Source organism: Cricetulus griseus, chromosome 5 (assembly GCF_003668045.3).
Source record: "Cricetulus griseus strain 17A/GY chromosome 5, alternate assembly CriGri-PICRH-1.0, whole genome shotgun sequence".
Taxonomy (NCBI): Eukaryota; Metazoa; Chordata; class Mammalia; order Rodentia; family Cricetidae; genus Cricetulus; species Cricetulus griseus.
Window position 1 is genome coordinate 59,297,503 of NC_048598.1, and position 13,683 is coordinate 59,311,185.

General features: G+C 38.9%; 1 protein-coding gene across 1 annotated transcript in view; it reads right to left on the reverse strand.

Annotated features, from left to right (window-relative positions):
- The window catches only part of Thsd7b (thrombospondin type 1 domain containing 7B), a 706,540-nt gene that overhangs the window by 529,864 nt on the left and 162,993 nt on the right, over positions 1-13,683 (reverse strand). The window contains exon 2 of the mRNA XM_027417733.2: positions 12,553-13,363. Coding sequence (XP_027273534.2) covers positions 12,553-13,363 — 811 coding nt within the window. The remainder of the gene's footprint in view (positions 1-12,552; positions 13,364-13,683) is intronic.

The following is a 13,683-nucleotide window of genomic DNA, read 5'->3' on the forward strand; positions in this document are numbered from 1 at the left end:
CCCTTCCTAAAGACAGTTCTGGGTCCGGGGAAGCGTCTTAGTCAATAAAGCATGAGTGGAACAAGAAATGCTTATAATCCCATTGCAGGGGAGCGGAGGCAGGTGGACCCCAGCAGCTCACTGGCCAGCTGCCCTCACTGAGTCAAGGAACATGGAATTGCATGGTGAGCCTGCATGAATAGCCTGGAGCATTTTGTAAAGGACTCTTTATCTTTTGCTTTCTTTATATCTTAATAAAGGGCATATGTTTCCTTGAATGTGTTGATTTGTTTAGATATTGTCTTTTCAAGCCTATATCCCAAGCTCAAATTAATAATAATAGCTAATAATAGGTAAAAGTACCATATCTGCCCTCTTTCTAATTTGTCTTGTGAACCCCTTGTAACTATGGAACTCCGAATGCCTTTTCTGGTGCAACATAAATGTCTAGACCTTGAATTTTGCATCACAGTTTCGAGGAATACCTTTTCTACGAGTTTCACCCTCTGAAGAAGAACAATACAGTGTGATCTACTCACTCCCCTCCCCCAGATTTGTGTTGACCTTTCATGTGAGTGGAATCACCTATAAACAACAGCACACAATGAGCACTACTGCCCACACCAAAATGGGAATCGATCTGTTCATGGAAGGCGGTGTGCCTTTTTAATGAAACAGGCATAAGCTGTGGATTTGTCTTTCAAACTGGAGATGCTGTGATAATTATGCCTGCTTGACATTTATGGATCATGCTGTCATCTGTAAATTACCTCACAAGTACTCAGCTGTAAAGGGAGTCTTTGAAACCTAAAAACTACTCTAGTTTTTACCTCTCCTGGAAATGTAAGGACATGTCTGTGCTTACAAATGAACAGAGACTACTTTAAAATAAAAGTCATTACTGAGGTGCCCCAGGTCATTAGCCCCACATGTAGGACTGCTTGAAAACAGCACTAAATATTTAAAACATGGGAGATAAGAAGATCCTCTCCCTCCTCAGTAAAGACTAATAGTTCATCCTGATTCCCTTAAATAAACACAAACCCACAAATACCTGTAAAATTCCTATATCCACAGCAAGTCTACTTGCATTTTTGTTCTTTAATTGTAACTAATCATTTTCAGACTGAATTGTACTATTTCAGGTAATGTCTTATACTTTAGTTAAATATTTATGTGTTCATAAATAATATATAGCAGTGTCATCGATTTTTATGTTTTGCTCAAATATTGCTTATATGTATATATACATATATGCTATTCTAGAAATATTTCCTCTTTAATGTTGTGATTTCTAAGTCTATCCATGATGATAACACAGAAATAGTCCAGTTAAATTTTATTTCTGAATATCATTCTAATATGTAGGCTTTGTTTAGCAATCATTCCTTGTTGGGGCCATTTGGTCACCTTCCATCTGCTGCCTGTTTCCACAAGACGATGAATCAAACATTTGTGTATGTTTGTACTTAACAGACTTTGTAGAATTGGGATGGAGAGATGTGAGCTGAACTCTCCAGGGGCTTGGGGGAAGAGGCAAAGGAGAAAAGAAGTTACACTGTACCTGTGTTAAAGATTCTATGAGGCCAAGTGACTGAATTTAGGGATTATGGGAGTTAGGATGTTGCAGACTAGAGCTGAGTCCTACCTCTATGTCTAACCCATCCTGGTGAATATATATATATTCTATACATATATTCTATACATATCTATACATATATATATAGATATAGATATATAGATAGATAGATATAGATATAGATATAGATATAGATATCAACTGTACAATGTATCTATTGAAATTGTCTATATGAGCTCTACATATTTATTACAGTTATGTAACTTGGTCTTCCTGTGCGACTCTTAACAGTGAGAGCAGGGGCTGTCTTTGACTGTGTTGTCTGCCTTTGAAAATCATTCCTCCTTCTGGATTGCCCCATCCAGCCTTACTAGAAGAGGAGGTGCCTAGTACCACTGAAACTTGGCTGGTTCATATCCATGGGGGGCCTGCCTTTATCTGAAGACAAACAGTAGAGGAGGAATGGATGGGGGTGGGAGTGGGAAGAAGGATTGGAAACTTTGATTGGGACATAAAACCAAAAACTAATAAAAACCAACCAACCAACCAACCAAACAAACAAACAAAAACTGTGCAAAGTGTTATTAGGAAACTACTATTTCCCACCAACCCTAAAGTTAATAATGCCACAAAATAGCATCTGAAACCTGTAACAGAGATGTCTGTTCTTTGTTCTGCAACTAAAATCTCATGTGACCACTTCCTAATGAGAACATGGTGCTTAGGATAACCTGAATGCATATGTCTGTGTTCTCTCACACTTGGCTCTATAATAAACCACGACCTCTCTCTGAGATGAGAGCTGTGTTTTTGTTTCAACAAATACTTACACATTCGGGTTAGAAGTGCTCACATTTCCCCTTTCTCATCTGCCCCAGTGTTAGTGTTTTCCATATTACCAAGAAGTTACTGAAACACAGACTTCCCAATCTGTGGTCTGACCCATATAGCCAGTGTACTGTGGCAGGATAAAAAAAAAAAGCTCTCTTGGTCCCCACACCCTACTTCTTGGAGTCTATGAACATGCAAGCTTACATGGCCAAAGGGCTCTGCAATATAGTTCATGAAAGTGTCCTATTAGCATGATGACTTCCAAATGGGCAGGGGGTAATCCCACTCTATAAAAAGAGACAGCAGGGCATGGTCAAATGGGATTTGAGGAGCAAAGCTTATGATGATACAGTGCCACAAGCCAAGGAATGCAAGAAATGCAGAAACTTTGATAAGGTAAAGTATGTGATTTCCGAGAGAACCCCCCCAAAAGGACACAGAATTCCTGGCCTTATGTTAAGATTTTAAACTATCCTTAGTCTCTTGTGCATATGGCTTCCAATCTAATTAATGTTAAAAAGTGCATTCATACATATCTCCCTTCACCCCAGTTTCCCTTATTTATTTTGTTGTTTTCCTTTAAGTTTGCTGCAGGTTGTTCTGTTATGAGGAGGAGGCCCTTCTAGCCTCAGCATTCAGACTGTCCCTGTCTTAAATATTCACCATCCTAAATGCATCAGAGGCTTCCAAGTTCATCTTCAAACCAGAAGAGGAGTGAGCAGGGATGTATCAGGGTGATATTATGTCTCAGGACATTATGTCTCAGGACATTAGCCTAAATATGCTTCTCTGATTCGGTCCCAGGTCATTGGTCACATCTTAGTAAAAGACTTTCCCATGGGGATGGAAGACGTGAAAATGTAACCACCACACAGATAGGTTTAATGTAGTGTGTGTATAAATTGAATCATTCTGTGTATCCTCCAAGTGAAGGAAAATTTTTGTTTTTACCTTGAGAGTTTACATCTTTATCCATTTACTATTATTTAAGTGGAGGTCCACAATATAGAAGAACATGTTCTATCCATTTCACTGTATTTAATGGGATATCTGAAAAGTTATATGACTCAAGGACTTTTAACAGCCACAAAATGATCTACTCTATAAATCAATATATTCCTAGAGAGTTAAATCTACCTCACACGTGGTAAAAAGTATGGATTAGAGTAATTAAAAATGTATGAGGAAAGTCTCTAACCGAGAACTTATTTCTATTTCTATTTTCATTTTGTTCTAAATTACATAATATCAGTTTAGAGAATTTAATACCACCAAAGTAACATTATAGTTAAAAAGCCTTTTTTGTTTTTCAGAAATGAAATTGCAACTAAGAGAGCATTTTTGGATACTCCAGATAAAGCAATGGGCCATTCCAAAGCATGGCTGTACCATTCATTCAAGAAACACTGTTACCCACAGAGCAGTAGATTTCTCAAATGGTGACATAAAGACAGGGTAATGGGCACTTCTATAGCCACCAGATTATAACAGCAGGAACATTTGAAAGATACATCATGAAAATAATACCAAGAAATAAAATGAGAGTGGAGAACTGAACCAGAATCGAGGTGGGATTAGAGGAAGACAGACCTGGGCAAATGTATGTGATATGTTCTATTAGATTTTGGGGATTTTGGTTCCTGCCAACTGTCAGGCACACAGGGACACACAACAGGAAAGATGGCGAGGTTGAGAACTTAAAAGAAAGCCTCATGTACCATGGTATGTGTGAATTCCTGATAGTTAAGAACATCACTCTAAATGGCCATTGCTACCCACCATATTGTAGGATCCTCACTGTAGGATTTTGGAAACAAAGACATTCGAGTGAGCAGAACATGCTAAATAGTGTCTGGAAGATGATTTCCAAAATTCAAAGTGACTTTAATCTACCAAGAAAACACTTAGGACTTTTTTAAAAGACTTTGCAAATAATCTCTACAACCTTCTTTCTCACCAAATTAACCTGATGTGTTTCTCACTTTAAAAACTGATCCACCTCAGTAAAGTCAGGGTTTAGAAATAATGGGACCTGCAGTATTTACTCTCTAATGCTCTAAAACTAAACCCTAATATTTAAATTCCTCTTAATGTCTTATTTTGATACATACAATTCTAAACTTTTTCAATAGATAATAAACATAAAATCACAGTGTAAAGCCAAAATAGAGATATGAAATTCTCTTTTATATGCTGTTTGTTTGTTCCTACAGAATGGAGATTTCTCTGTAGATACAGGTGTAAGTGCATGGATATACTGAGGCATTAAATTCTTCCAGAAGGAATATCCTTGGTGTGATGTTACAGTAAACTGGGATGTATTTAGTATTATGATCATTTCCTGTCACTAGAAAACATGATTCAGCAGAGATTTAAAATGGAGTGCAAGTCTCTGGATATAAGCGATTTTATCTTCTCCAAATTTCGTAGACAGAATACTAAGAATGATATGTAGGCACAGATTTGAGGATGTGTGTAACTGAGGAGAAACTAAAGCCATCATTTGAGAGCTTAGCCACGACTTTCCTTTTATGGAGAAGGAAACTGAGTTCCCAGAGGGAAGTGATTTTTTTTTCTTAAATAAGAAAATAGAAAAATTACAGAGCAGTCAAATCCAAAATTAAAGATCTTCTTTTGAGATCACCTTTCTGTTTTTGCCTAGTGAAAACATATAAGAACTTTTCTTGTTTTTATGGACTCAATTTTATAAAGTTCTAAAGTTACACCAGAAGGAAAAAGCCTTTATTTAATCTAAGTTTGGGGTGACCATCATTGTGTCTTAACTGAAATCCTCCCCTTCTCACTAGCTCCTCAAAAAAAAAAAAGAAAGAAAAAAAGAAAGAAAGAAAGAAGAAACACCAGACAAGCAAAGAAATTCATTTTTGTATTATCCTTGCATTCCAGTTCTGGAGACAGAATATGATCTCGGTCTGTCTGTCTGTCTGTCTGTCTGTCTGTCTGTCTGTCTGTCTCTCCCTCCCTCCCTCCCCCAGTGACATCACAATGCCACTCTCTTAGAAGAGCTTCTAATCAATTACTACCTGTGGTTGTTATTCTAAGTTGCCAAAAGTACTGGGCACAAGTAATTAAATTGAGATTCATGAGACAGTGATGTTGCTGTGAAGAAAAAAATTGACAATATCTAACAAGATTTGTATAGATTTTTCTTTTCACTGAATTTCTAGGAAGTTATCCTTCAGAAGAAATACTTACAATAATAACAAAAATACAAACCCAGGAGGTTATTTGCTAGAAAAATATACATTAACAGAAATAATGGAACTAAATATTAATCAGTAAAATGAAAATAAAAACACTGTGACTAGAAAACACAAAGTCTGAGAACAAGATTTCATGATGGATGACAAGGTGACATAAAAAAATAGTTATATGCAAAAAATTAATGAGACTTACCACAACTTCTAACCTCTCTGGAATATGTTTCAAGAGGATACTATAAAGCTTCCTCAGGGAAAGAGAAGGAGCCAAGGCATTGACTAAAGGCACAAAAAGTTTCAAAGAAATGGCAGCAAAAAATTGTCCAACCTTTGAGAAAGAAATGGATATCCAAATAAAAGAAGCATATGGAACCTCAAATAGATATGAACAGAAAATAATCTCTCCATGTAATATCACAGTCAGGTTGTCAAAATTTACAAAGCAAAAATGACAATATGAGAAGGTATAAGTGAAAAATGTCAATGTACATAAAAAAAGAAATATTGGAATAATAATGGATCTCTCTTCAGTAATCAAAGAATGATATATCTCAAGTCCTAAAAGTAAATAACTGTCAACCAATATTTATATGTCTACTAAAGTTATCTTTTAAATTTAATGAAGAAATGACTATTGTGAGATGAAAGCATTTCAGGACATCCAAGCTAGCACTTCAAAATACACATGAAGGAATGCTATAGACAGAGGAAAAAGAAAGACAATACCAACTATTAGATATAGTAAAGAATAAAGTTCATGAGATGAATAAACTAAAGATGAGTTAGGAATAATCCATATTGCCCAATGTGGTAAACCAGCAAATCCCTCATTCAAACAGGGTCAAAGGAAAAATGTAATAATAAACAAATCAGAACCAACCACAGGAAATAGTAAGTTCTCCCTGATAACTTTAAATGCATATTGCTTCTACTTATCATTTAAAAGGTACAGAGCAGCTTACTAAATTAAAAATCAAGGTCCATGAATACTATGAAATTGGATATATAGGGAGATGGGGAGGGTTTAGGAGGAGAGAGATGAGGGTAAAGAATCATCATTGTATGGGATAAAAACCCTTAAATATCAATGTCCAGCTGTGTTGTTTAAAAAAAAAGTGAAAAAAATACCATACATAAATCACTGGCAAAAAAGAGAGTAAAGGAAACAACTGGTCAGGAAGAGAAAATAGCTGTAGATGTGAGTTCACTGGTATCTTCCTAATTGCATAAAACAAATACTAAAGGGCATGAGAACTCGCCATTCCTGAACAATAACAGTGGAGGATTTCAACACCTCACTTGTCTTCCAAACTAAAATCCAGCCCAGAAACTGTTCTTTAATGTTCTTTAACATACATAGCAGCTGTAAAGCATTCTCTAAAACCATGTTAATGTTCAATACATTAAAAATAAAACAACAGCAATGTGGATGAGTAGTGAAAATATGAAAGTAAATATGTAGTGGGGAATAAAAGCTATCCTCCACTCCCATTCTCACTAAGACAAGGGGAAATCATATGACAGCTGTTAGTTTCTAAGAACAAATTGTTAAAATAATTTGTGAATGCAGTTGACATTTGTTTATGCTTGGTGGGAACAGGAAGGGGAAATATATTTCTAATTCCAGTTTAATGACATACATAGGAGAATAAAATGAAGTAAATAATCATATCTGAGATTTTCAGGTGATGGTTTTTTCTATAGTCTTTAAGTGTATCATCTTTCAGGTGTCCCTCTCTGGGGATGGCATGCTGTATATATTCAACTAAAGTGACCTGAGAATTAGAATATATTTAACACAATCCAAATGATCATGGGTTTTAAAAGGATGCCCATACCAAGTGTTCTTCTGGATCGGAATAGATGTCAAATTATTTCATCTGAGTTTTTTCCACTAAAACAAAAACTATGGATCATCACTCTAATAGAATACTATTTCTTAACATAGATGTACTTCTATTCTGGCACTAAATGGTAAAACAAAGACAAAAACTGAACAGACATTTCATGAGTAAAGGTACTATAAAAATCCAGTAACCACCGATAAAGAGAGAGAACTGATAAGATGCGTGACCAACAGGTAGTTTTAAAGGTAATAATGAAACTCGGAAGAGAGCCTAATCAAAGTGAAAGAAGAAAATTAGAAGGTGCAATGAGACTATTAAAAATAAAAGATCATGAGTGGTGATGGCCTAGTGGTTAGGAGCCTTTGCTGCCTGAGCAGAGGACCCAAGTTTAGCTCCCAGCTCCAATCATCTGTTGTACTCCAGTCCTACAAACCTAATATTCTCTTCTGGCCTCTGTGAGGACTGCATACACATGATGTACTTACACACATGCAGGTAAAACACACATGCGCATGCAACAAAAATACATAGATCATTAAAAAAGATTTAATACAAGAGGCAAATCAATGATGGTGAAGAGGACAGCACAGAGAATCATGCCCTGCTCACCACTGCAAATATTAAATGTGAAAGGAAAATCGCTGGGGGTGTTTATTGAAGGACATGGTGGTCGATGAGATGGCCAGCAAAGAGCAATCATTAAACCTGTTTCCTAGTTCAAGCAAGTGACTTTCAGAAAAGCCCTACAGGAGCTGCTTTACGGAAGTGGAGACAGTGTTTCCCCTATGCTATAGGAACGAGAGCTAGCAGGTGCCATAGTTAAAACAGATGAAATATAACACCACTGTCCCAGTAGCCTCCCAGATAGAGATCAGCAAAGGGCAGCAGGTCTGAAGGTAGGTCCATGACAGAAAGAAAGGAGTTTTTACCTTCAGACAAAACACAGAGATTAGGTCAGACTTAAAGTTTCATCTAGATACACAAGGATAATGATGTTTTCCCTAAAACACTGGAAGTACAATAGCGTGACATAGCCATGTCATTCTTGAACCTCCTTCCCAGCTGTGATTACCTGGACAAGACTTACACTAGATTGGCCTGTTGATATTCCATTGTGGAAAGGGGGTGTCCTCACTGGCCCAACCCTCCCTCAGAATCTATAGGCAGTCAATGGTTGCTGTGAAAGGAAGACATTTTCCTCAGTGGTGTAGTCAAGGGTTAGTGGTCAATGTGCCTGTAAATAACCCATCAGCCATGTTCCTATAAGCAACTCTAATTAAACTCATTGAGTCACCAAAACAAACAAACAAAAACTGGACATGAAAGTCGAATGGGGATTTTAGAGAGAAAGAGAACAGGAATCAGCAGAAATGTGAGGGGAACAATGACAATATTGAAGTGAGCATATGATCAAAATATATTATACACATGTGTGAAAATAACTTTATGAAACCCATTAGATATAATCAATGCATGCTTATATGAAACTAAAAGGGAAGGAGGGAAAGAAGAAAGGGAGGGAAAGAAGAAAGGGTGGGAGGGAGGGAGGAAGGGTGAGAGGGAGGGAGGGAGGGAGAGAGGGAGGAAGGGAGGGTGGGAGGGAGGGAGAAAAAGGAAAGAAAGAATTTTTTGGGGGGAGATACAATTCAACCTTTTCATCATTCCTGTGAGACAGTGCCAGCATAGTTCCCAGTCATCTAGAAATGAGACAGCTCTGTCAACTCTAAGCTAAAATGGCTGGCAAGAGCAACACTTCTTTCTTGGCAGTAGAAGGTAGAGACACAGAAATGCCCTCACTAACACTATTTCCTAACAGCTTGATCATTCTGTGGCAGGGTATGAGGTATTTCATAACCCTTGATGACTAAATGCAATGAATGTTCATGAGATATAATTTCACAGCGTAATGTGGAGAGAGCTGTTCTGGCTCAATATACTGCCTGAAGTGTTAAATAGATCACAGGGACATCTGGTGCCTGTCCAGGCTCGCAAGGGTCCTGGACGTAGAAGCTACATAGACTGACAAACCGCAACCCTTAGATCCATCAGAGAACTGATGTCCAAAAAAAATTAACTGACCCCAAAATTGCAGAGGCCAGCAGCAGAGGAAAACAAACTCAGCTCATTGAGAGAAAAGCAGGAGCAGAAACCAACCCTGCAGACATGACAGGGCAGGAAAACCTGACAAAGGTAGATCTAGGCTTAGTGTGGACAGTTCAAAAGTTCCTGGAAGACTCAACTCCTGGGGACACTTTCATGAATGTTACCTCAAAATTAGGAACAGATAGCAAATCATAGCTCCAGGAAACTCATGGAGGAGCATACAGGGTAAATACTGAGAACAAAGGAACAAACCTCTAAGCTTGAAGCAAGGGAAAATGTATAATAAAACCATAGATCCATTTGTGGGCTCTACCTTGCTGCCTTAATGACCCTGTCCCCCAGCCTCACTACATTCCAGGTTAGATTTCAACATATGAATTGATTGTGGAGACAAACATATTCAGTGTATTACTCAGCTGGAGCAAGAGTAACCCTCCCCCCCCATGCAAACTGTTAAACAGGAGAGAACTGTTTGTAAATGAGAAGAGACATCTAGTAACTCTGCATTGTTACTCTACCCTAAGCTAAAGCCACCTCTTGTAAACTAAAGGCATCCTAGCACCAGATAGGATGGAGGACACCAAGGAAGCAAAGGCCACTAAACATAGCACAACCAACACACACATGAACTCACAAAGACTGTGGCAGCATGCACAGGTCCTGCATGGGTGGTAGCTGATGGGGTCCTAGAAAGAGGAGATGTGGACACATGCCTCCCTTCTTTAACCTAGAAGCTAGCTCCAATTAATAACCACTTCTAAAAAATGAGTTTTCTCAAAGGAAGTCTCACTGAGTAGATGGCCAACCCAAACTGAACTCAACAGCATCTTTGGAGGTTCCTTGTTTCATAATGTGTGTCAGAGCATCTCTCTCTCTCTCTCCCTCTCTCTCTCCCTCTCTCTCTCTCTCTCTCTCTCTCTCTCTCTCTCTCTCTCTCTCTCTCCCAACCTACAGAATTCTTTGCATATGTATTTTATGGTTTCTGATTTTGTATTTTTATGGGATTCCTGTGTGTGCAAACAAGTCTATCTCTGTGTCTATGTGGATTTCTAGTGCTTTTTTCTTTTCCTTCTGTTTGTTTTGTCCTATACTCACTTGTTTGTTTTGTTTTATCTTATTTTGTTATTATTCTTAGATGCTTGTTTGTTTTCTAAAGAGAAAGGATATGAATCCCATTAGGAGAGGAGACGAGGAAGAATTGGGAGGGTTTGGGGGAGAGGAACCATATTCAGAATATATTATATTAAAACATATATTTTCAATAAAAAGGAATCTTATAAAAAACAGATTATTAATAAACTGTAATTCTGTCAACATTGTTTATTAAAGAAATACATATGAAATAGTAAAGATAATGTTTATATAAAATTCCATATAGGATGTGTTCAACTAAATCATCCTGATCATTTGGGTTTTTCAGAGACAGGAATAAAGTGACCAAAATTACTCTCCAATGTCCTTGCCACTTGTTTATGGCATGAATCAGAATGAAGAATCAAAGATGGCATGCACTCATCCTCAAGTACCATGGAGAAAACACCATCATCACATTACGAAACAGGCAGGCCTTCTTTTGTGATCTCAAGAAAGAGCCACTGATGATAATAACTACAGTCTGACAATTGCACTGTGCTATTTGGGGATTTAAATATTACTGAAAGGTACCTTAATTGTGTGTGTTTGAGAGGTGTCAAAATTTACTAACATTTCCATTTAAGTAGCAAGGAGAAAAACTAAACACATTTCAGCCTGGTTCTGTGAACTGATTGAAAAGAGCACATCTAAACAATTCTGATACTTAAATTGTTGCTTTTAAGAGTTTATTCCCTATACAGAAAGTAATTTTAATTATTGCTCATGCAAATTTTCATTTCTGATTAAGCAATACTAAAGAGTAAAGAAACCTTGGGTTTAGTTTTGATGCTGTTACTAATATAAAAACACATTCAACTCAGATATTCAAGATTTTCTCTAGTGTTCTGAGACCTAGTAAAGAAAGAGAAACAGCCAGGCCTTGGTGGCAAACCCCTTTAATCCCAGCACTGGGGAGGCAGAGGGAGGCATATCTCTGTGAGTTTGAGGCCAGCCTGGTCTAGCAAGTTCCAGGACAGCCTCCAAAGCCACAGAGAAACCGGTCTTGAAAAACAAAAACAAAAACAACAACAAAAAAAAGTGAGAAAGAAATGGATACGGAACTAACTCAGAAGCCCACAGATGCAGCACTGTAAAAGGCAGAGGACAACGACATGATCATATCCTGGATATGAGAGCAAAGCTGAATTCCTAGCATAAATATTATTTAGTCCTATTATGACAGTCACTTAAGTCCTGTGTTTATATTAGTTGATATTGGCATGAAATATAGAAATAAAATAATTAACCTTTGTGTGATGGAGTTAGCAATCACACAAGGATTTAAAGCATTGTGGGATGGGAGAGATGGCTCAGTGGACAAAAGTGCTTTCTGCCAGGCCTGACAACTTCAGTTAGATCCCCAGGAGCCTCATGGTGGAAGGAGAGACCGAGTATTCCTGCTGGGGATTGTGCTCTGCCCTCTTCATATGTGCATGAACGTCTCTCTCTCTCTCTCTCTCTCTCTCTCTCTCTCTCTCTCTCTCTCACACACACACACACACACACACACACACACACACATACAAATATGCACGTGTGCATACACATGCACACAGAGGAGGAGGGCAGACTGAGAGATACAGAGAAACAGAATCAAAGAGACAGAGACATATAGAGGGAGAGACAGACAGACACAGAGAAATACAATAAAAGTGTTTAAAACATTGGCTGTTTACACTATGAAGTATCTGGCATTCCTAGTAGAAATAGTAAATTTCTTAAGTGGACCCCAAAGTGTCTAAAATTCCAAATTACAAACTCGATTACTATTTTGTCTTGATAGAGATCACAAAGAAACCTTATACCTATGCTCATTAAGATATACCAGGTCTACAAAAGACAAGCAGGGAGGGCATCCTACCTTAACAGGGCGTTTCTTCCATCACTTCTGGTGCACCACACCTGCCTGGTTTGAAAACCTATCTCTACACCTCCAGGCTGGGAGTGGTGGTGTGCTTTGTAACTCTGATGTGTTAGGGTGACTTGCTCATTTGAATCGGAGCTAAAATCCTGGACATTTCTTCCACTGAGGTTGACTTCCTTAAGGTGAGGGAGTCTACATTTGCTCCATGGTCCCACCTTAAGGCTGAAGGAATATTCCTCTTTCCCAAGAGGACAGGAAACCGGAGCCTCACAGGCTCTGGATTCAGTCAGATTCGGGCACTGCAGACCTCCATACAGAGGGGGAGCGATGGCCACGCGAGTTCTATGCTGCAGCCTCTTCCCACACCCTTCGCGGCAGGTTGACCATGGAGAGAACTCGGATACCACACAGTCCCTGGGGCAAGGGATGAGGCAGGCTTGCTCTGTGGGGGGCAGAGGGGCAAAGTGTTCGCAGATCTCATTGGCCACCATAGTTCGGTTGATCTTCTGCAGACAGCGCACTGTCCGGTGCTGCAGACCGTGCTGAGCGGTCACACACTCTGAAGCCCGAGGCCTGGGCTCGCCTTGGGCTCCAGGAGCCAGCAGGCAGCGGTGCCAATCGGAAACCTCCCACTGGAACAGGTCACTGTGCCAGTCACACACGCGGAAACAGCTCCTTTCCCTTGGAGGTCGGGTGCTCTCATCACAGTTCGACATGGGACTGGTCCACCCTTCTATGTGAAAACACCACACAGCTCGACTCTGGGCTCCGCCTGGTCCGCAGTCGCCTGCACACCTTCCCCAGGGACCTGAGATAGGAAAACAAGGCTCTCCATCATTCTTCAACTCAGGGGGAAGAAGTATGTTTACACATTTCACAACATATCCATTACAAAAATCACAAATTTGATGTGAAACGGAGGTAATATTTATTGTCGAAGTTGGTGGGCTGTGTCTCAGTTTAAGATGTGGATATCAACTTCCGTCTCTGATCAGAAATACAAACTAGTAAACATTACTTGACTATTGTGATGTTTATTTCCGGAGCCATGTAGGGTGGGAGATACTGGAAGTGCTGACCTGTGGCGTGTTCTGGGGACCGATGGTACAGTGCCATACCAAGGAAACA